Source organism: Rhipicephalus sanguineus, chromosome 7 (genome assembly GCF_013339695.2).
Source record: "Rhipicephalus sanguineus isolate Rsan-2018 chromosome 7, BIME_Rsan_1.4, whole genome shotgun sequence".
NCBI classification, from domain to species: domain Eukaryota; kingdom Metazoa; phylum Arthropoda; class Arachnida; order Ixodida; family Ixodidae; genus Rhipicephalus; species Rhipicephalus sanguineus.
This window is the reverse complement of record NC_051182.1, coordinates 166,903,386-166,926,385: the sequence shown is the minus strand read 5'-3', so window position 1 is coordinate 166,926,385 and position 23,000 is coordinate 166,903,386. Positions and strand designations below refer to the sequence as shown.

General features: G+C 45.3%; 4 protein-coding genes across 14 annotated transcripts in view; 2 read left to right on the top strand and 2 right to left on the bottom strand.

Annotated features, from left to right (window-relative positions):
* Positions 1 to 23,000, top strand: part of LOC119400502 (uncharacterized) — a 257,402-nt gene that overhangs the window by 48,457 nt on the left and 185,945 nt on the right. The window lies entirely within an intron of this gene.
* Positions 1 to 23,000, bottom strand: part of LOC119400509 (N-alpha-acetyltransferase 60) — a 217,220-nt gene that overhangs the window by 70,013 nt on the left and 124,207 nt on the right. The window lies entirely within an intron of this gene.
* LOC119400505 (2-(3-amino-3-carboxypropyl)histidine synthase subunit 1) lies at positions 11,926 to 14,352 on the bottom strand. The gene is made up of 2 exons (XM_037667565.2): positions 13,320 to 14,352; positions 11,926 to 12,551 (listed from the first exon to the last, which is right to left on the bottom strand). Exons 1-2 carry the CDS (start codon positions 14,060 to 14,062, stop codon positions 12,056 to 12,058), a joined length of 1,239 nt encoding a protein of 412 aa, XP_037523493.1. The 5' UTR covers positions 14,063 to 14,352; the 3' UTR covers positions 11,926 to 12,055.
* LOC119400508 (uncharacterized) lies at positions 14,476 to 20,527 on the top strand. Of its 3 annotated transcripts, none has more exons than XR_007417055.1 (5): positions 14,476 to 14,679; positions 14,856 to 15,009; positions 17,029 to 17,323; positions 18,169 to 19,291; positions 19,369 to 20,527. XR_007417055.1 is itself a non-coding variant. In XM_049418097.1 (4 exons), the coding sequence occupies exons 1-4, from the start codon at positions 14,608 to 14,610 to the stop codon at positions 18,470 to 18,472; spliced, it is 825 nt and encodes a 274-aa protein (XP_049274054.1). In that variant the 5' UTR covers positions 14,476 to 14,607; the 3' UTR covers positions 18,473 to 20,527. The 3 variants fall into 3 exon arrangements, 1 of the variants encoding a protein (XP_049274054.1); XR_007417054.1 differs by having other exon boundaries at positions 18,169 to 19,319; positions 19,393 to 20,527; XM_049418097.1 differs by having other exon boundaries at positions 18,169 to 20,527.

Below are 23,000 nucleotides of genomic sequence, written 5' to 3'. Positions count from 1 at the left end.
GACAAATGTCTGTGTGAAATTGTCAAAGGTTTAGCTTCCTTGATTGTGCTGCAGCTTCTAATATGTAGATGTAGCAGCATTGGCATCGCATCAAACGAAGGGAGGCTGTTTTGTTGTCTGCTACACTGCTGGAAGCCTGGCATAGGTTGAAATTTCAATTTCCGAATGCAAGATTGTGCGTAGCAAGTGCTTTGCTCATTTAGGAGGCTTTGGCATCTTAATCGCACGATGGACTTTTGCGGTGAGCTCCATGTTCAGCTGAGAGAACGCTTACGCACTTGGTGATCCTGCCCATGGTAAGCTGTAGTATTCTTCTTAAATGTACGTTTTCCTGGCTGGAATTGAAAGAAAGAGAAAAGGCATCAATTGTCACAGCTTCCAAAAAATTAATGTAATCCCAGGTAGGTATGAGCAGGAATGACCTAACGGCTGTGACGTTGTGCAGGGGCTTCCCACGTGACCAATGCATCGGGCACGTACATCCTCCAGTGGCGACACCTGGGAGGGACCCAGCACCACCGTTCGAGTTTCCTCTGGCACCCACACAAGGCCAAGGTGATGTACTACTATGAAGTCCTCAGTCACAGGACTACAACGTGATTAGACGTGTTGCGGGGCGAGTTTCACTGGAGGGCTCCATTCACTACGAGTGAGTGGAGCCCTCCTCGTTGTTCTTTTCTGTGACTCAAACGGTTTTTAAAGTGACACATTTGGATCATTAGTAGTTATTGCATCTTAACGTGAAAGCAACTTGAAGTGAGGACATAGAGGAGCGCTTGTCCTTGTGCATCTTTCTGTAACTTCAAGTTCGCTCTGCTATCACGTCAAAGGTACCCTCATGTATCCTCATGTGGCGGAGCAACAAATTGAAAGGCCACCGTGCCGCAGCTTGTGAAGGCTCAATAACAGTAGGTGCCTGTTTTCTAGAGTAACCCTCTCTGACTTACATGTGCTTCTTAATCGTGCTTTATAAGCACTAGTAGCTCACAGACACTAGCGTTGAGAAGAAACCCCCCTCTGTAAATTCTTTATTGATATTTTTTCTAGTATTAATTATTTTTCTAGTACAATATGTAGTTCTTCTATCAAACATTTCGTGCTCCTTTTTGAGAGCAAAATTTTCCCTAAAAGTTACACGGTAAAATCACCATATCACGTAATCTGGAATGACAACTGTATGCTAGTAAAACAAGAGTGGATGTTCTAGACCTACAAAAGTTATGGTATGTTGAACATTTGCGAGTGAAATCTCAGCTTGACATTGAATCACTTGCAAATTTTATTTCAGATACAGTAGACTCTCGTTAAACGGAACCTCAAGGGACCAGGAAAAGGTGTTTCGGTTAACAGGAGTTCTGTTTTCTGAGAGATGAAAAGGGGTGCAGAATTCAAGTACAAATTGATCCTGTTAGAGGAAGTTGTTCCGTTTGAGCCAGGCACATTCATTTAAGATTGGAATAACAGAGTGCTGAGCAGTTGATAAGTATTCATTCTGAAAGACAGGGTGCGCCAATACGGACACAAAAAAGAAGTCAAGACAGCACAAACGCTGTGGTGTCTTGACTTCTTCTTGTGTCCGTATTTGCGCACCCTGTCTTTTAGAATGAATTCGTTAAGAGATTTCCATTGGGGCGGGGGTGTTTTTGGTTTGTTTGCTTCTTTTGGCCGTTGTCGTTACTCGGCCTTTACCCGACCCCCAAGAGTACGGCGTGACACCACTACTCTTGGCCGTACGCTCCGAACACCACTGTGGGTGCAAGCACTGCGAGCTGCATGCAGGGTGCACATCCTCGTTGTCTCGCGTCATGTACACTTCGCACTGCTGTGCACGAAAACTTTGGTCGACCACCGTGAAGGGACGGCAAGCCCTTCACGCGCAGCGAGGGAGACCCTAGGCGGGGACACTCTCCCAAATTAGTGGTTTATTTATTACCGGAATTTTAGTGCAATGAGTTCAATAGTCCGATACAACCAATCGTACGTAACATAATTATTCAGTACAGGACACTAATTAGCTAACACAAGTTACATAGTATATAAATTAGTGGCCGCGAATGGCACACCTATAAAACAAACAAACCAAAGAAACAAATTTGGGGAGCCGACCTACCCTTCGGCCAGCGCTCCCGCGATCTCGCACCCCAGAGCAGAAGAAACAGAACAGACATAGGAACAGTGAGAGAAATACATGGTGCACGATCGCGAGGCGCTGCCTCAGGACTTTGAGACTGCGGAAGGGCGCGCGAGCCCACCGAAGCCGGGGGCCCGACGAGACGACGTAACTGCCGGCCGGCGACGAAGAACAAAGAACAAAGGATCGCTGCTGGCCGGAGTGGCCAAAACGCATACGCACCCTCCGAGGTCCCGAAGTGGTCTCCCCAAACCCCGTCTTGCGCCCCCGCTTCTCGGGCGAGCGCGTACAAGGCCCGAATCCTGCCAAAATTAGGCCAATGTGACACCGTGTTAAACCTATGAGGGGCGGGGTGGCAGCGAAGTGACGGCGATTTATGAGCAGCTGCCACCCGTCCGGTTGGGATGAGAGCGGTGCGAGAATTCTTCAAGGGAAAATGGCGTCGAGCAACTAGTGCAGACGCCTGAATTTCCACACCGTTTACTGAGAGTCTACTGTATATGATCACGTGATGTTCGTGCCATTCATCACCTTGTAGTTATCTATGTTCGACTTGCTGGCCATGTTGTTTGCTACCTTTTTTCTCGACACTCTAAGTCGTAGTGTGCCAGCACAGCCGTGGGTCACGCATTTCCGCCTGTCTCACCCCCTCCGCAGGGGTTCCGTATCCAGCCTGCAGTCTTCGCACAGCGGCAACACGTGCAACTCGTCGAGCGACCACTCCTCCGCGCAGAGCTCGTGCCCGTCCAGGTGATGCCAGTGATGTCGGGACCATCTGCTCCTGCAAGTCCTGGCACAGTCTAAGGGGAGGTGACAGTCGGTCACGCCCAAGAACATTTTGCCCCTTGTACGAGGGAAGGTGCCGATGTCGTCTTCGAACGACTACGGCAGCCAGTGCGTAGTTTGTGTACGCGACATGCCTGGTGCTGTTTTAGGTGAATCGAGGGCATGAATTATTTCACGTTGGTCCCGCCCTAGGCAGTACGATAAACCCCGTACCGTTAAGCACACAGGCCTGTAGGAGTGACCCGCCCTATTTTTCTAGCGTGTCCATTTTATTAGAGTCTTTCCCCGAGCAGAGCCTCTAGATTTGTACGAGTCACGCTAGACGTGGCACGCACTCGTGCCGTAGTCGTATTTTACCCGTATTCGTGATATTTCGTCCTGGCCCGTCTTGTCTAACGTACCTGTAATTACATTTCATTAAATCGGTGACCTCCATTTTTAAGCGTAATCCTCGTCGAGACATGGTTTTACGGCCTGAGTGAAACAGTGCTCGGAAATTACGGCAGCGGCCCGTAAGAAAAAACAGCACAACGCAGTGAGCTGCGTTTGATGACGTTGACGTCAACATTGCCAGCTGGATGATTTCAGCACTATCACCATCACTTGGCCCATGCCTTGACCGTGCTTCGGTACTGTTGTTTGTGAAAGGTGTTGTTAGGGTCTTGCGAAGCACATTCCAAGAACAGAGTTAAAAAAACAAAAACAAAAAGAGACAGGGCCAAATATTTTTTTCCACTTTATGGATGTGATGGGGTAACAGGATTTATCTTTCCAAGGTTTGCATTGTCCACAGCAGAGATGCCATGGCAATGTCGTTGTCTATCAAAGTATTTTATATGCCGTGCTGTAAACATCCTGCTTAGCGAATATCGTGCGCAATATGGCAGCCACCCAAGAGGCGGAAGCTTTACCTCAGACACGTGTCCAAACTTTCGAAGCTACTGCATGAAATATACAACTAAAACGTAGTGCTTGATAAGAACGTAGCTCTAATTCAAGCCCTTTCTGTGACAAGAGTTATGTAAACTGGCTTAAAGGTTCATGTGTTGCTCATAATATAGTGTAACGACCTTAAAATTCTGTGAACTTGCTTCAGTCAGGCAACACTGGCATATGAGATTTGCTTAGTCAAGCGTCACCTTTGTATAACTGGTGCTTTTGTGGGAGAGCTTGCATTGTACACGATTTGTATGTTGTTAATGCACCAGCACTTGTGTAAAGCTGTGCTGTCAAGTGGCAGTGTGGCTTTAAACACTTGTGTCTTTCTCAAAAATTATTTGTAGTGCTGGTAGTATTTTGTTGAAACCATTATGATGTGACGGTTCCTTTTAATGGACAGCGATGAGATTCAAGACCAGGCCAATGAAGAAATAGTTTGATCGCAAGTTTGGCTGTGCTTGAGCACAGCCGAACTGTGCATTAGGTGGGCTTGCTGTTATCTTGGCATTCAGTTACTGCTTTATTGCTTTTTACATTTTTTTTCTTTTTTTCATCTTGTAACGACATTCTGCATAGTATACGCTCTTCAGAGTTCAAAGTTATACTGTATGTGTTTAGAGTGTTTTATGAAAAAGAACAAACGCAACTTAAAAAGTGATCCTGAAATGAGTGCATTGTAAATTACAAACTAGAAAATACGTATTGCAAGCACATTCTAGGTTCCTCATTGCATTTTACAGCAAAGAGGCAGAAAAATGAGCTACTGCATGAAAAGCTCTGCCCTAAAAACACTATATGTACTCTGCTGCACGTTAACGAATGAAATTTTGAAAGCAAAAAAAAAGAAAGCACAGAAAAAATGACACAGGCGCACACATGGACGTAACAAATCGCTGTAATGGGACCGATATGTCAGACAAGATGTTATTTTACTCACAGTAATTTTGTGCTGTTAATTCCATCTTGGTCTGGGTCAAATTCATCACTGAGTTGAATTAACTCTGCTATAAAGCAAAAACAGTGAGAAAACAGTTTTGTGTCAGTATGGCTTTGTAAATGATAGATTTATACTTTGAAATGTTGTCACGTATAATACTAATGCTGAGCAAAGCGTTTGTGGCAGAGGATGGCTATTAGTGTGAGAACCCACTCATAAGAGAACGCAAATGTCTTTCTGAGAGTTAAACTGCATTGCAACCTTCGTTAGGTTTTGTCTAACCAAGAAACGAACCCCTTGCTTTCGTTCGAACTACATTTGCGCGATTTCTTTCATGGCAGCATAGATCAGTGAGCCACGCTGGTTTATACTATTCCAGTCATTATGCGCAGTTTAAACTGTATAAGAATGGTACCCCTTCTCCATCTACCCCTGGCTGTGAGGTTCTTAGGCAAATAATTTTAGCTGTCTAGATGAATTCAGTGTCTCCCTTTATGGAAATTGTTGCTAAGGATGTTTAATATGTCACTTGGCCATAAAGGGATCTGAGAATGTCACCTCGTATGCTTCCCTCACCGAGCAGACCTTCAATTTCTTGTCGGGAAGTCTGAGGTAAAGCTTCGCAGCTTCCGCTAGCACATCTTACATTTATACAAACATGTGCATGGTGGCACTCCTGGTCTTAGCGGCGCAATCAAGCCTCGATATAATGAACACTGGATATAAGTAAAGGATAGCCTTGCCATTGTTACAGTGTTGCAAATTGCAGTTTATAACTAATTATCGGTTATAATGAAGCCGTTTTCATGTAAGACACGACTTCGTTATAGTAACCGGGTTTGACTGGTTCTTGTACTAGCTCTTAGTGCATGTCTAGTATCCCGACAGAGGAACTCGCACAGGTTTAGTAACAGGACAGCTGAAAAAGCACTAAGCACGCACACACCTCACTGGAATAGTTAGGTTAAAAATGGTTAGGTTAGATGTTGCTGATATCAGTAGTGACCTGTGAAAGCGCTGCACCATGGCAGCACAAAGGAAGACCGGAGGAGGATGCATCCTCTTTTTGGCTTCTAGCAGTCAAACCAGATACACGTGACTGTTTCCGACAATGACTGGCACAAACCGTACCTTCGACCACGCACTGTGCTGCCATTTGCTTTTCGTTTGTGCGCACTGCACACTGTTGCCATCGCAGAGATTGAATTCTCTGCCCCTTATGTGGTGCTATGGCAGCGGCATGCTAAAGCCTTTTCTGTTCGTGTCGCACAATATAGCATGTGCATAACCCTGTTGTGTGAGCGAGTATATGTGTTAATAGTAACATACTGAGTTGCTAGTAAGCGCATCCCTTTCATGAGCTGCCATGTCATTTTACAGTAACGTAATGAGTGCTAAAGCACTCCTCTTTGTAATAACATTAAGCAGCATCCGTATTTTGTGTAGTTAGCGTTACGGTTTCACCACAGACAAGGCAGATGAGATGAGGAACACCAGTGCACACAGAGATACAGTGATTGCCAGTAGCATTTGCAGTCATTAAGTCATTATCTGGAGCACATGTTTCGGATACTTCTTCATTATGGATAGGGTACCAGTGTTGGCCAGGGGGTGCTATGGCAGTTTGAATACGCAGCTGAAATATGACAACACCATCTGTCATTTTCAACGTTAGCAGACGTACAACACATCAAGGCATTCCCTGTGCATGGGCTGTAACGTAGTCAGGAAACTGTCTGGGGGGGGTAACAACACCCCTGGCAATGCAAGCCCCCCCCCCCCCCCCCATTGCAACTGGCAACGCCTTTGTCCATAGGCATATGCGTTCCAAAATGCCCACTTAAGTCAGATGCTGGCCATAATGGTGCAGTTGCAGTGTGCCCAACTAGAAACATGTTCCTCGGCCTGCTGCACTCTGTATTACAGCACTGCACTTAGCACAGTTTCAGTACTGGTTGCCCATGGATGGCACAGTAGCACGTCATCATGGCAGATGTTGAGGTTATCAGAATGCTCCTAGAATGTGTTTGTTGGGAGTAGTGCAGAGCTCTTTGCACCAACAGCTCCTCTTGTAGCATGTTTTATTGCCTAGCAGAAGCAGTAATACATTGTCGTTGCTGAGAAGTGTGTGAATTTATCAGTATTAAACACTGAAGATCTGAAAAATTATAGTAGTTGCAAGCACAGCCTCTTCACTTGGCACAGTGTGAAAGTTCATGACAAAGCCCAAAATTTCATGCATGTCATCCAGTAGAGCGCTGAATATACCTGCAGCTGTTATCTGACATGAACTGTAAGCTGCATTGATAAAACTCTTTCTTCATTGTTGATTGAGGGCTTTCGAACTCTATCTGATTTGTCATTATGTACGATTACTGGGTACGAAGTGATTTAAAGGACAAAGGCATGTGTATATAAACAAGCAAAGGTAGGTAAATCAATGTGTTTTTTGCCTTGTGGCCTAACACAAGGAATAATTCCGCAAACTGCATAAGTCCTGACAGTGTGCAGTCTTTGCACTTCCTTGACAGGCAATATATTAGAAGGGATCATAATCCTGCTTTTTTATAAACTCCCTTCCCTTTGCAATTTCACTTTTCCTCGTTTATGAACACTGCAAACGATACCAGGCAGGGTAAGCAAAAAAAGATTGCCACAAGAGATCTGTTAATAAAATGAAAGAGTTATTCTTCAGATCCTGGAACAATGCCGCGAATACAGGGTTTCTATTAGCTGCACTGGGTGGCTACATGGTTCCTCCTGTTCCGGTGGTTATTAGAAGGCTTTTTTCCCATCTTTATGCGTGCGTGCACATTTTAGTGCCCGATCCCGCACCTGCGAGAATATTTCATACCAGACTTCGCACCTGCTCGTTTTTATCAAGCAGCTTATCTGATGAAACGAACGCCCAGAGTTCCGCGTTGGGTGTTCTTCCGGATAAACCGCTGGATCGTTTGCACTCCGAATTCCGCGCGGAAGTGGATGCGCTTTGATACCATATCTGGGTGCTTTTCTTGATAGTTCAGCTGCTGTGATGGCTGACAGACAGAAAACCTAGAGTTTGCTTGTACGTAGCAATGGCACTCTCCGTCATTGTACAGGCAACATGCAGCATGTGTCTCGATTAGTCATTGAAGTGCTGTGTCATTGTGTGGTGAAATGAAGTGTGAAGTATTTCTGTGCCCTACAAAGCTTTGTGTGTGCTAGCTAGCTAGCTCGTTCCTACAGTAGCTTAAGCCGCCCCCTTGCAGTAGAGACTTCGGTTTGTTTCTTCCATTATCCTACCATATGCCAAATGCCCCATCGGCAAATTTAAAACTCTGCGCCTGTGCTTCCCCTTGTTCATACTGAACACTTCAAAGCATGCATTGTTGCCCCCCATCTGCATGTTGAGTGTGCTTCATTATGTAAGTCTTCCACTGGTGCTATTGTTGAGGCAGGCAGCCAAAAACCACAAGCTTCCAGGCATCTCGAGCTACGTCCATGCATGTGAAACTTAGAAAGCCTTTGAGTGTAGAGCTGTGCCAGTACATATCCCTTGTTGTTTGTAGATTCCTGCCCACGAGTATGTGCAGCACCGGAAGTTGTGGTGTGTTTCTCGGTGCTTCCTCCAAATATTTCACCAGAGGGTGTGAGATGCGTTTGACGACAGTGTATCGGGCAATCATGCAGACGGAAAGAGGGCGTGTGTTCCCCCCAGTGGAACTACTTAAGCAATGTCCACATTTGCAGACAGGCACAGAAGGCTGAATTGAACTGCGATGCACAGAATAAGGAACTTGCTGCTTCTCAGCTGAATGACATCCAACGGAGAGCAGTCAAAATGTGCACGGTTCTTGTGTTCCAGTGATTGAATATTTGCCACTGTTATTACTTCCTTTGTTGTTTGCATCATGCTGACATTTTTTGCTATTTGACCGGTCTGTGGGCAGAAAGTATGGGCGATGTCAATTCGTCTTGCATGTTGATGACTGCTAAACTTGTAACACATACGTAGGACGTTTTGTACAGTGTTACTGCGAATGCGAGCATAGAAGTCTAATGAGCTGTTGTTGCCCACCTTTACAAGCGCCACTAATGAGCCAATGTGACATTACTATTGCTCTGTTGCAGTTTGCTCAGACACGCTTCCAATACTAACCTGCATTTAGCTTTGGGATTTCCTTTAATCATCTCTGCTGTAATTGCCGAACTTGACAAGATAGACGTAGGGTCCTTTTTGCTTGTGTCTGCTTGTTGCAGGTTAGTCTTTGCTTTCTATAAATCTCTACTATGTATTTTTACCTGTGTACTTAGCTTGCTTTACCAAGTCATTTTGCTTCTTTGTTATTTACGAAAAAAAATAAATAAAAAAGAACAGTGTGATCATAGCGCGAAAAAAATTGTGAACTGAGTGCGTCATCTGTGTTGAAAGCGAGGTGTGTTTTTCCTGACATGTTAGAAGCGAAGTACACCCGAAATAAAGCATTCAGCGTATTTTTCAAAGCAGTGTTGTGTCGATTTTGTCTCGATCATGCCGCAGCAATGGGTTTCCATGCCATGACAAGCAGTGGAAAACGATGCTTGTGATGGCTGGACCTACCCAAAGGGATTCATTACGGGATGATTTCAGCGTGTGCAGAGCAGACAAAGGCGAAAGGAAGTAGACAAAGAAGCGCTGAAATCGTCTCATAATGAATTCCAACTAACCCGCCCAGTTTTCATTACTTCTACCTAAAGGATTTTATTTTCAGTGTGCTGGTTTGCTCATTTGGCACACACTCTTAGCTGTACATACTAACGTGTGACCATGATTTGTCTTGGTAGCGCAAAAACAAACACAAGGGAAACAACAAAGATAAGTGTTAACTTTCAACCAGATGTTTACTTCTGATGCACAACAATTAATGAATCAACAGCATTGTGCATAAGCCACACAAAATCGCATGAAAGGAACAAAATAGCCAATTAACAAGGACCACCGCGTGATTTGATAATTTGATACAAGTACTCGCCAACACCAGTTTCTGATCTGCAGCCAGCATGTGTGACACCGAGATAGAAAAATTCCTTGTTCGACAAGGTGATAGGTTGCACACTTGCACATTTAACGATACCCTCTAGCCATTTCTGCAACTCTGAGCTGGTCCGCATGTGAAAAGAAAAAGTGCATTGTCAAACTGCTTTGCAGCCACCACCATGCATACCTGTAAACCAACAGATGTCGCAACTATCGATCATTCAGAGAACACTTCTGTTTGTCCCACATATCGGTCACAACATCGCAGAATGAAAGCATATACTATTACAGCCTTTTTAAAAAACAGCAGTCATTTTATACAGCATTGACATTGCACGTGGCACTGGCGTGCCAAGTTTTGCCTTTAAGCTCTCTCAGAGGTTCTGAAAATGGAACTGGAACACAAGTTTACATTTGCTAAGACATTTATACCGCAACCCTTCAAATGAAAAAAAAAAAGAAAAAGAAACCTCCCCTTTCTTGTAGACACACATAAACTTGGCCTAGCTGGGTCACAGGCTTGCATTTATGTTATGTCAAGAATACACAATTTCTGAGTGTACCATTCAAAGTGACAGATGGTTGTACAAATAATAACACCTAATAAAAAAGACTAAGCTTATTCACATACATACCCCCGGCCCCCTTGACCATCGGAGATGCTAAGCCCGTACAGCTCTCTGGGGCGACCTGTGGTCAAATTCCATTATAACGAGGTTGCGTCTGACACTACATTAAATCCAATATGCTTCATTCAAGCATATGCACTTACGCAGGCAGAATATATTTGTACTCTTTACATTTACTTCATCACATCCACACTCGGTAATTTCAACGTTCAACTACGGTAGTAACAGTAATAAATTTTCTGAAAGCCCCAGCACACTCTTTAAAAGTTTCATTAGGAGTGTCCAACTCGCGTTGTACATTCCAAAACCACAATTTGATTATGAGACACACCGTAGTGAACGACTCCGGATTAATTTCGACCAGTCTTAGGCTTTTTAACATGCACCTAAATCGAAGCACGTGGGTGTTCTTTGCATTTCTCCCCCATCGAAAAGTGGCCCCCATGGCTGGGAATCGAACCCGCACCCTTGAGCTTAGCAGCACTACACCTTACGTGCTAATCTACCATGGCGATTAAGAGGGAGAAGGAATAATTAAGACTGGCCGTCACAGTTGATCACAAATGCCACAGAGCCTATCTGCACAATATTACTTGTCTATCAGAACACCAATTTGAGCTAGACCTTCATTGCTGTTGTTGACCTAAGAACAGCAAACGATTTACATACTTATAAAAAAAGACGTCTTCTGTTCTAACTGTTTTGCTGTGGAGAGGTTGAGGTCCATATTGACGTCTTCTCGTATTACTAAATTACTCCTTAACAACATAGGTGTGTGCACGGGGGTTGCCCCCCCCCCTAGTCACCTAGGAGGGGGGGCAAAATCGGCCTCTTACATTGACTTAGTAGGGGGGGGGGGCACTGTGATGAACCTTCGCCCCCCTGATGGGGAACCCTGCACACGCCTATGCTTAACAATACCAAAAGCTGTGAGAGGGTGTGTGCTAAGTGAGAAAAGCTGCAAAAAGAAAATACGAAAGGCACCACCACCTTGAGATTCCTGCACCAATTAGCTGTGACATGGTGGATTCCAATGCCATCTACTAGGACTTACATAATTATTTTACCAGTAAAAATGGATTACATTGTGTTCTAATGGTCACAGAGGCCTAATGTTGCAAATTACACAAAATTTTCGTCAATGTGGCTGAAATGCGAGAAAAACAAAAAATCCATCACATCACAGTCACAATCAGGTGGTGGGGTTACAATGCAAAACTAAAAAAAATGAAACATTCGACTTCATTATTTTTTCTCATAGCAAGCCTCTGTCTGGGTTACTGTTTCACTTGTGTCGATAAATCACAAATTTCATTTACTCCTATTATACATTCAAACCTGGATATACTGAAACTGAAGGAGATAAAAAAAAAGTCCGGTATATAGGTAATTCTATACATAAAATATGTTATAAAAAGTATTTCAATGGGATTATACAACTGTTCAATATACACAATAATTCGTTTTGCGTAGGTTCGATATATGCGGGTTCGACTGTAGCACATAATTTACACAAAGCAGCCATATTAGTCACCATCCTCACATACCCAGCTCTGATATGAAGAGCACCAAATCAAGTTTGGCGAGACCACATGGCATACAATGTAGTAGTCAGCAGCTTTTCACTAACGCTGTCACGATGTGGTAGGTTTGCACTGGCACTTTTCGTCACATTTTCGCACAGATGGTTTGTGGTTAGGTGTCCATGGTCCCAGGCTATCCTTGGCATAAAAGTCCATGGGATAGCTTTCCCTCCAAGTGGTAGTTCTCACGGCCACGTTGGCCTCGTAAGGTGTCAGCACAGGCTTGGCAAAAGCGAGACCCCAGTCGATCGACAGGCGGGGACACGACGTCTGCACCCAGGCGTCCACGCCCTCGAAGAGTTCCAGCTTTTTGGGAAATATCTCTGAGAGCAAGACGCAAACGACTTTCCTTGGCGGGCATCCCGTAGCCAGCAGGGTCTCCTTCAAACCGTCGGCAACCTTTGGGTTCCCCTGACGGCCGAGGGTACCGAGGATGACGCCAAAGGTACCGGCCGTGGCCGCCTTCTCGACGGCTTGCCGACGGACCCTTAGCATGGTGGCATGGTCGTACCCTTCCTCTGTCAGCGTTTTGTCGTAAGGATTGTACCTGTGGAGTGAAATCGCTGAATCAGATTTCATCAATTTATTTCAACATAAGCATTTTGCAATCATCTCCCATCTTATATTAAATAAAGAACTTTACAACCAATATTTAAGAAGGTCCTAACACCTTAAACTACACATTCTTGCATGCACAAAGTAGAAAAGTCTAGCACTTTCTAAAGATATCGGACTTACAAACACTTGTAGACTGCTAGTGTGTATTTTGTGTGTACACATTAACTGCCTTCTCATCATTATTTTTTAAAGCTTTCTCTTTTTTTCTTTTTTTCCTAATTCATCCTTCCACTTTTCCTTTCTCTAAGTGTAGTGTAGTCAACCGGGAATGCCCTTGGTTAACATCCCGATATTTTCTTCACTTCTCTCTCACCATAACCGCAAAATTAGCTCGTTGTAGCTTTTGTGTACCTCCATGACGAATGAACCCTTACTGTTTAGCTGCTACTTCGTTATAACGAGGTTTAGCCCGACTCCTTCCTCTCAAACGTTCGCGATATAATTGGAAACTAATAAGTGTTGGGTTTTACGTCCCAAAACGACACGATTACGAGGGACGCCGTAGTGGAGGGCTCCGGAAATTTCGATCACGTGGTGTTGTTTGACGTGCACCTACGTCTATGTACACGGGCCTCTAGTGTTTCGCCTCCATCAAAACGCGGCCGGGATTCGATCCCGCGACCTTCGGGCCTGCTGTCGAGCACCATAACCACTAGACCACTAGAACTGGAAACTCGTGTAATGAAAGGATGCTTGCCTGTACATCTTGACACCGGGGTTTGCGATCATGAGAGCCTCCATGTGAAACCTGCCATCTCCGACGTAGATGGCTACTTGAGCATCGCCGACGTTGGGTGCGGTGCAGCCCAGGATCTCACCGGGACTCAGGGGTCGAACCTGCGGCGTCCTGGCGTCGTAGCCGTCACTCCTCAGTTCGGCAGCGACAGACTGAATGGTGGACACGAACTGAATCGTGCTCACGAACGCCAGACGAGTGTCGGTGTTCCAATTACGCTTGACACTCTCCACGAGATGCAACACGTCGATCTTGATGTCCACAAACACGTACAGCATCTTCAAGCCGCTCATTTGGTCCACGGGTACGAGACAGCTGTGGCCGTAGTGAACCATGAGCTCGCAGCCCAGAGCGCGGGCAGTGTAGTCGTCCACGCAACAGGCACCGTACGTCACGTCACCGAGGATTACGACTTCGCAGCCTGTGAACCTCTCCAGTATGTCGGCGATGGGAAGCGCGAATATCAACAAACCCTCGGGAAACTGCAGCGCGACCGTGCGAGCTCCTAGCTGGCGGATTCTCCATATCGTTTTCGGAACTTCGAAGTTGTAGTTCGACGGCAAACAGCGGAGGGCGTCCGCGATTTCGGGGTCATCGGCAATTTCGGCCGGTAATTGACTACTAATTTTCGCCGATGTCCTTCGAGCTGAGAATACTTTCCGGGCCGGGTTGGCAAATACGGCTACAGCTTCGCTTTCCCCCATCGCACCTGTTGCAGAGGCGAGTGTTCAACAGCAACTACAAAATTAAGTGACTCTGGTTCTACGCATTTACATCTTTTGTATGATTCGCAGTAAAGTGCTCAGTGGGCTGACCACGAGGGCGACATTGTAAGAACACACAACTAAGACAGTAAGAATGCCAGGAATGTTTAGCATGAAAGACTTGAGGGTGTCTATTTCACGCGTGTCACCTGTCGGCACGGTCGTCAACTCGACGGTCGGCCACATGGGAGAAGGATAATCCGGATTCGGATAATCCAGCCGCGACAGCGGGGTCAGCGAGTTGCCGGAAACGGTCAGTGACGTATCGTTCTTCACGTGACAAATTGAACCAATGGTTTGCGCGCGTCGTTCCTCGGCTAACTCGTTTTGCCGGTGGTCGGCAAAATAAACCTCCCCCCAAAGTTTTGTTTGCGACAGCTGTTCTCGGGCAGTTCTCCGAAGTCCTTCGCAGGACGGGACATTCGAGGTGGCGAAGCTAGCGCGGCCACTTTTGTGCGTGCCATGAGAGGAGGAAATTGGCGCCTATGACATTCGACGAGATTCGCTCCACGAAGAGCGACGGATTGCGAGGAGTCGCTGACAACGTTCGTAATCAGGTCTGGCTCTTTTCTTTTAAAATTTCTTTCCGCTGGCCGGCATCGGGTTTCGTTGACTAAACGGGAGTTCCGCGTGCCAGTCACTCTTTCTGTGTCCTCTTCTCTTTTTTTCGCGGCCTGCATATCTGACTGAATCGTGCGTTTTTTTCCCCCACTCGCGTGACCGGACGAGCCAGCTGCGGCAGCTAACTCGGTCAACACTTGACGCCTGGAGACCTTCGCCTCTCGTCAACAGCGACAGGTTTCAGGGCCATCGAGGTCGGCACAGCACTCTTATGACAGCTATGAAAATCCTGGCGGTCCTCCTCCTGGCCACTTGCGCCGTTGCCGGTAAGTCCTCAACTTTCTTGTGGCTCTTTTAATCGAAAGCTGTCGTGCATGAAGCTGTTACGGACGCAAACTTGCCTACCTTGGAAGCCCTTTGTTTCCTTGTGGTTCCGAGAATTCATTCAGTCAATGTGATTCCCCAACCGAAGCAGTTTTTCAGCTAGTGTGCGAGGTTTTTTACGATTTGTGAACTGCACGCAGGTCGGCGCTTATTCCGCTTTGCGTTTTCACTTACTATGTAAAAACTGCGTGAAGCTACCTTCACACAAGACGTCAGTGGCTTTGTAGTTTGACGTGCATGTAAAGCACGTTTTAAGTAACTGCGGTATGCTACGGTTACCAAAGAGGAATGGCTTTACATCTGCCTCCAGGGCAGGGGATGCTGACAATTGTCAGTAGAATTGTGGCGTGCAGCCACAGTCATCATAGTGGTAGGCCAACTGTTAGTTTGACACTTGGGAGTTCTTCAAAATTCTGCGATAGCAATCATTCATGCACCCGTCTCCCTTGATTGTCATTGCCTTCTCTTAGCTATAATGGGTTACCTAAGAAATGTTTTAGCATATTTTTTTGTTTTTATTTACAACATACTGCAGACCAAAGACAAAGCAGGGTGCATAACAAAAGCTAATATTGGCAAAATAATTTCAACTTATCTTAAAACTTATCTGCGCATGGCCAGACATGAACATGCCCAGATAAGTTTGTTTTAAGTTTTGTGTTTATGTTAAGATAAGTTTTATGTTTACTTTTCTTTTTTCTGCCGGCAGTGCGCCCTTCAGTTGATAGCTGGGTGTTTGTGTTGTCTCAACTTGTCCTCTTTTCTTGTGTCCATGTTTACATGCCTTTCCTTCTTTTATCTGGAATCCTTACCAACTAGCTCAGCTTTCTGTCACTCTAAGATAACACATTAATCTCTTATGACTGAGGCACTGGTTTGTTTTGCAGACTAGTGTATTCTCTCAACTCAACACATTTGCTTCTTCGAGGCTGTTGAACCTTTCTCCAAAGCAAAAAGTTCATTTTTTTTGTTTTTCTTGGACTTGTACGCATGTCACATAGCACGTGTAATATTATTTGCAGTAACTGACATTCGTAATAAATGTCATGGCGGTCTTGCGTTCTTGTCTACACGGGTATACAAAATGGTGTTCGAAATTGATGTTGTTGTTTGTCATCTGTCCAGTTCGCTTCTTGTTATTTTCCGCTGATGAAACCGCAGAATTTGCTTTCATGGCTGGCAGATAGATATCGCGTGCGAAATTCTGACTTTACTACCACGGCACCACTTCACTAAAACAGCTTGCAGAAATTGAAAAGGAAGAAACAACAGGCAGGCATTTGTAAAAGTACCTGACAGGAGGTGTCAAGTCAGTCTGGGAACAAGAATGTAGTTGCACAAAATGCTTCAACTATTGTGATGTACATCAAAAAGTTATTGAAATGTTAACAATACATAGCTTGCATGTGACGTCACAGACAGGTTCTTTGCACTGGTTCACAAACACAGCGGCCACCATGACTTTTTTATGTCATTAGAGTCACGCATTCTTTTGTGCATTCCCCGCTTTCTTCTGTTCGCCAGCTGTGCCAAGGGGAACACATGGGATTTGAGGGGGCACCGGAACTAATCTGATGTCACTGTTTCTTGCTCCGCGCATTCCAAGAGTTCACCCTGCGTCTCAACCAGTTGGCTAGCAAAGATGGCGGCCACTGACGTCAATGCAAGCTATGTATACCGTTAATACTAAACTTCACACAGATTGCATTTTGCTTCAAGTTATGGACTTCGTGATTTTTTTACCGAGCCCCTCTCGTCGAGGCTACACATGTCGCGCTTGCATGAGTTCGGGGAAAACGCATTCAATGGGCGAATGGTGAATGTCATTTGCTATGCCTGTGCAGCAGCAACAAAGATGGCATTAACACCTAATCACATTTGCTGCGAATGACATTACATGTGACAGGGGTATTATCTCCTCTGCAAAACTCCACTAATCCTTACTCGTTCCTTGCGATCAGGTGTGGCAGCCCTTGCAACTCGCCACCGCGTGAAGCATGAAATTGCCTCACTCTGCGACAACAACATCGACCAGCACGCTCGACTCGACCGGCTTGTGGAGCGGATTCGTAACCGGCTGCGCGATGACGAGCCGTTCCCGTTGCCCACTGACATCGCTCCTCTTCGACTGTACGATGGCGTGCTGTGGGGCCTCAGCAACTTCGAAATGCGCCATCCACCCCAGTTGGTTTGCGGAAATGGCTATGCCAACCTCAGCATGCTGATTGGTTTGGTGCAGCCGCATGTCCGATACAGGTGAGGAATAGGGCAATTCCTGCTAGGCAATCCGCAGGTCGTCTGAAACCGGGCACTTCAGATGCCCCAGGAAAACTTAGTGCCCTCATTGCACAGTACAATGAAGACTTTTTTTTCTGCACTGAATGCACAGCAGAACTGAGATAAAAGTCAAGAAATAGAAACCCACATCACAAGTACTGGACAAAGTGGACACAGATGACCCCAGCTTCAAAATAACCCCTAAGGGTGATTTCTAAAGCATCTAAAAAACACAAACATTGTGGTCTAAGCTCACAAAAAAAAAAAGCTGACCTTTTCATTCTGCCAAGGCCAATGTTTGAAGAGAACAGCATGTTGCGGCTTTGTGTTTCTTCGTGTCTTTGTCACGCTATGCTTATAATGGAGTGATTGATAGAAACTACTCATGATTAGAAAGAAAAACCAAACCAAATGCTCTAAGAAATGGTATACATGAGTGTTATTATTTGATAAAGTACTTTTGCCACTTGAAATTTGTGAACTACACATAGTCTCGACAACAGTGATGTGCTTGGGTTCATTGTGGTGTCATTGTTTCAAAAAACATAAAATATATTTTTTTTGTTTTTAAGTGGCCTTATTATTATTTAAAGTTTTGTAACATAAAGACAAAAATAAGCATCTGCAGCACCACATAATTTTTGTGAGAAACAAGTGAACCACTCAACGGCCTTTTCCAATCTTCCGTGTATCAGCACAGCACTTCCTTCGAGTCTATAGAGTTGTGGTGTTTTGAAGGTCATTGACCGGAAGGCCTTCCAAGTGTGCCTGTCATTCATCACTCTGGGCCTTCTGATAAAGTCTCTCCTTTAATGCACATCCAGGTGGAACTTCACGCCGATTCCCGGAGTCACCGGCCAGTTCATTGCGCATGCCGATCGTGCCACCGTGGACGTCTTTCTACAGGCACCCCTTAATTCTACTAACGCAAAGGCTTCCATCAAGTCGCTCAAGGTCACTGAACTCAGTCAGATCTGGGTCAAGGTTCCCAGTGTTCCCGTGGTGAGCTGGGTGGCCTCGCAAATAGGCAACCTGGGCACAATGATCAATCGCAAGAATTTGAAAATGTTCCTTCAGGAAAACCTGCGCACCTCCATCCAAAAGACCCTGAACAAGGAACCCTTGTAAGTGCTGTAGGGAACAGGGCGACGGGCAGACTTGGCAGACTTCCTTCGCTCCTGCTCTCAGCCGACAACATTCATCTTGTTTGTACAAGTGACTAGCTGTAATATGGTGGTCCGCCTGGGTAATCCAATGCATTGTGGAATCAAATTGTGTATGTTCAGTTTCACTCTCTTGTGTCGATTTTTTTTACCCTTCAACTTGCAGCTAGTTTCTATGCTAGCTGTCATAGCCATTCGTTTTCATTTTGAAGTCTGCGCTTATTTGTAGGGATACCAGTGTTAAACTGGGTCTTTTGTTATGCATGGCATTTTTATGATGTCTTCACACAAGGCATTTGTAGTTGGCAGCTCAATCTTAGATTATCATTTGACATTTTTCATTTCTGTGAGTCTTCAGTCAACCAGTTGGCTTTCTTAGAACATTTGCCAAAGGGTTTATGATTTGACATAGAGAAAACTCTTCTGGCAAACATCTGAACAATTTAGTTTGAGTGCCTGAAACTTTCAGCGCTGTTGCTAAACGATGCATGTGATCAAATGGTTCACAGAGGAAGCTTGTGTTTGTACTGTGACCATAAATTCAAACGTGAATAACTAATCCTAAAGCTTATGTGTGCAATCACAGGGAATTGTAACATGTAACTGCTTTGTAAGCATTTTTTTTAGAATGTAGTAGCCTATTGCTGTAAGCTGGCCGCTGCTTTATAGTGCTACAGGCCAGCTATAATCAATAGATACACGACAATGGATGCCACAAAGCATGCATGCATTAGAGCAAGCCTTAATTCCAATTCAAAAAAGACTCAAGTGCACATTTCATAGCGTGAATTAAGCCACTCCTACAAATGTAGGTGGGCGTCTCTCATAATCATATCTTGGTTTTGGGACGTTAAACCCCAGATATTATTATTATTACAAATGTAGGTGAACCTGGAAATGAAACACTGCATCTGAGTAGTTCTACAATTGCCCACATACGCATGTATTCTGTTAGTATTGTCAGACACAAAAATATCATCGTTATATCCGAAACTTTGTGATAAACATATTCATAACTCTGTATTAACGGCAAGCTTATTCATCAATTGCTTTGTTATATTTGTATTCGCTATACCGGAGGTCTGACTGTACATTCTTTTTTTTTTTTTTTTTTCATGTTGCCTCTGCTCTATGATAGCATTTGTAAAGTTCGAGAACAAAGCAAATTGAGCTAACTACTAAGTGGTTAGAAAGCAGTTGGAACGTTAGGCTTACTTTCTGCAACGGTATTGCCGAAGAAATTTTTTATTAGTTGTCCCCTACTGATGTGCTTACGTGTAATGCATGAAATTTTAGTGTCGCATGAAGTCTGTGAATTTTGCTATGTCATGATGTCATAACAGTGTCATTGCCAAGCCTGGCATCTCGATAGCAACTTTAGTAACAAGTATAGTATCAGTATTTCCAACTTTCATACTTGTCAGGTATGAAGTGCCATGTGTTCAAAGCGGGGGGGTAATGCTTATGCAACTTCGAAAACTCCATTAACATCGAAGTTCAACAGCATTATTATGTGTCAGTGACCTTTTCAATAGACATGTTCACTGATGAGAGTTTGGGTTGTTTCAAATGTAACGTGACATGGTGCATGCTTTTTGTAGTAGCACATCCAGAGCCTTGAAACTTACTGAGTGTGCAGTAAGGGCTTCCTCAAGGAGGTATATGCGATGGACATTACTTTGTATAGTTACGTGGACAAAGATAGATGCTGCGTTTTTCACTTCGGTATTTGCCACGTTCACGAGTCTTCCACTTTTAACAGGACCACAATATACATACTGGATCACGTCAGGGTCATGTAATGCAGTTGTGGTTGCTGCATCAATACTCTTGCCTGTTTCAACAAGGAGACCAATTAGCAAATATTTTGTATGAACTTTTTGTACTGCTAGTCCTTGTGTACAACTGTATAAGGTCACACAATTTTTGCCTGGCTCAACTTCATTGTAGTTTATATATTATTTTATGTTGTAAAAGCTATGGCCGTGTTCTGAACAAATAAAGGACTACTGCACGGCAATGGGAACCTCTTGTTGGTTGCGTTTCCTACTTTGGTCGAGCCAGAATATGCACACATTCTGGAGATGTTTTTGTGGAGGCTGCCCATATGATATATCAAAAAAAATTCCGAGGGTCTGGTACACCATGGCTAAGACGACTTGGAGGTGAAATCCTTAGTGGTTATGCAATAAAGGTACACTAACAAGAAAAAGAATTTTCCTCATATTAGTAAATTACTATCATAATTTCAAAATCGCCACGCTTGCCGCGAGAAGACGCGCGATAAGAAAATGCGCGTGACGACGCCACCTTTCAGTTCCAGCACCAAACTGTGACGTCATATATTTTGGCGGCCTCTGCTAGGTCCTAGTTCCTAATCAGTGAAAATGAAGTACATTGTCCTCTGGGGGGGCCATAGACGTAATATGCCGTTTCAGGAAGTTTCGTTGAGCCAGTGTCGCCGAAATACGGAAAGTGCAATTTGAAATCCGTGACGTCACGCGTGATGATTTCGGCGTAAAATTCAAAAATGAAACTTTGACCTTGATTGAAACCAGTGATGGTGAAATCAACGACATTAGAGTGCTTAGAGTACAATTTATCAGGCTTAACCGATTCATCGTTTCACTTCAGTGTCCCTCTAAAGACCGAAACGTCCTATCGGAATCCGATGAAGCCTTTGGCTTGACGTGTCTCATTTCGTGCTTGTCGAGCCGGCTCTAGCGCTGCACACTTCTTCGGTGTATACCACACGTTCCACTAGGCCCCGGCTGGATCGGTTCCCCTCTTCTGGGAGACAGACAGACAGACAGACATAGAACTTTATTGGGTCCTGAGAAACGCTACTCTTAGAGCAACGCCGCGGGCCGCTCCCACGTTTAATCAATCAATCACTCAGTGTCTCGCATCGCACACCTTCCCGTCACGCGAACGCAGCTCACGTGCCTCGAGCCACGCATGAGCGGTCGTGTGATGTTTTTCGTCGCCGCGATTTTCGTTCAACGCAACGTTCGCACGATACATGACTTTCGCGGTGATAAGCGTGGTTTTTCAGGTTGTTGCAGAATGATTTTTTACTACTTTTAAATCTAAGAATACACGTGTTCTTGGAAGTCAGCTGATAAGAACAGCGATGTGGGTGAGTCGGTCTACGCTCAGAACAAAAATGAGCAGTGCGGAAAACAGAAAAGCAGGCGCACTGAAGCGCGGAAAAATTGAGAATACATGATATTCATATCTCGTGCATTTCTAGTACGCATGGCCCATCAGTTTTGTTGAAAGTAGAGTCAAAATAGTGCTTGCGTTTGTCATTCTTTCGCCTCATCTGTCCTCCCTTACCTGTCTTTACGCGCTGCTCATTTTCACCATGGTTTTCACCCCCGGGAATCGAACCCGTGCCCCCACGCTTAGAAATGAAATGTTCTTTCTTTGAAAAAGAGCATGTCTTCTTATGCAACGCCGGCGAAGCGCTTTTTTTTTTTTTTTTTTCGTTTGCAAAAGTCACTCCACGGCTCGTCAAAAGCCGGTGTCGACGGAGTGGCCTCTGCAGCCGGTTGACGTATTTGTCCAGGTCCCCCAGGTAGTGCGGGACCGTCCCGAACACCTGGCTGTGGTCGTATGCAAAGCACCCAACCCCGCTTGCGTTCCACTGATTTGGTTTCCTCTGTACGTCCGGCGGCTGGGCTACAACGCGGAGTCTCCCTCTTTTGTACTTTTTCACAAGAACTGCATTGAAGCCTCTTGTGGAAGCCAGCGAGAGCGATGAAACGTCGTCAACTACACCGCAGTACCACGGCTGCTGGAATGCCTGTCACGGCCGGGGGAGTTCGAGCGGCCGTGACAGGCATTCCAGCAGGAAAGCACGTGGCTTTCCACGCCAACTTACTGCAGCGGGGTTCGTGACCGTCTCTATATCCAGCGTTTCAAGAATCCATCGGGCAACCTCAGGGTGCTGGATGGAGCAAGACGGCCTACCAAGGAATGTCCAAACGAACCGGTCGGCGACTTTCGCCGTGTCGCTTTGGCGAAGCGGTTCTGCAGTTGACCATGAGTTGACCTCGTCGGATGGGACTGAGGGCCGCTGAGCGTCACCCGCGTGCAGCAGATGCGGTGACAATGAGAATGGGTTTGGGGGGCAGGGGCGTAGCCAGAAATTTTTTTCGGGAGGGGTTCAACCATACTTTATGTATGTTCGTGCGTGCGTTTGCATGTACGCGACGTCACAGACAGGTGCTCTGCGCTGGAGCCCCAACATGGCGGCCACCGTGGCTTTTTTATCTCATTAGAGACTGTCAGTGCAGAGGAGGACACCCAGGTGTTCGGTGCCCGCGTTCTTTTGTGCTCTCCCCGCTTTCTTTTGTTCGCCAGTCGCGCCAAGGGGGGACACAAAGGAATGCGGGGGTTTTGGTGTGAAAGATGCTTGGGTGCACCGGCACTAATCTGATGGCGAACCGTCACCGTTTCTTGCTCGGCGCGCTCAAACAAAAGCTCAC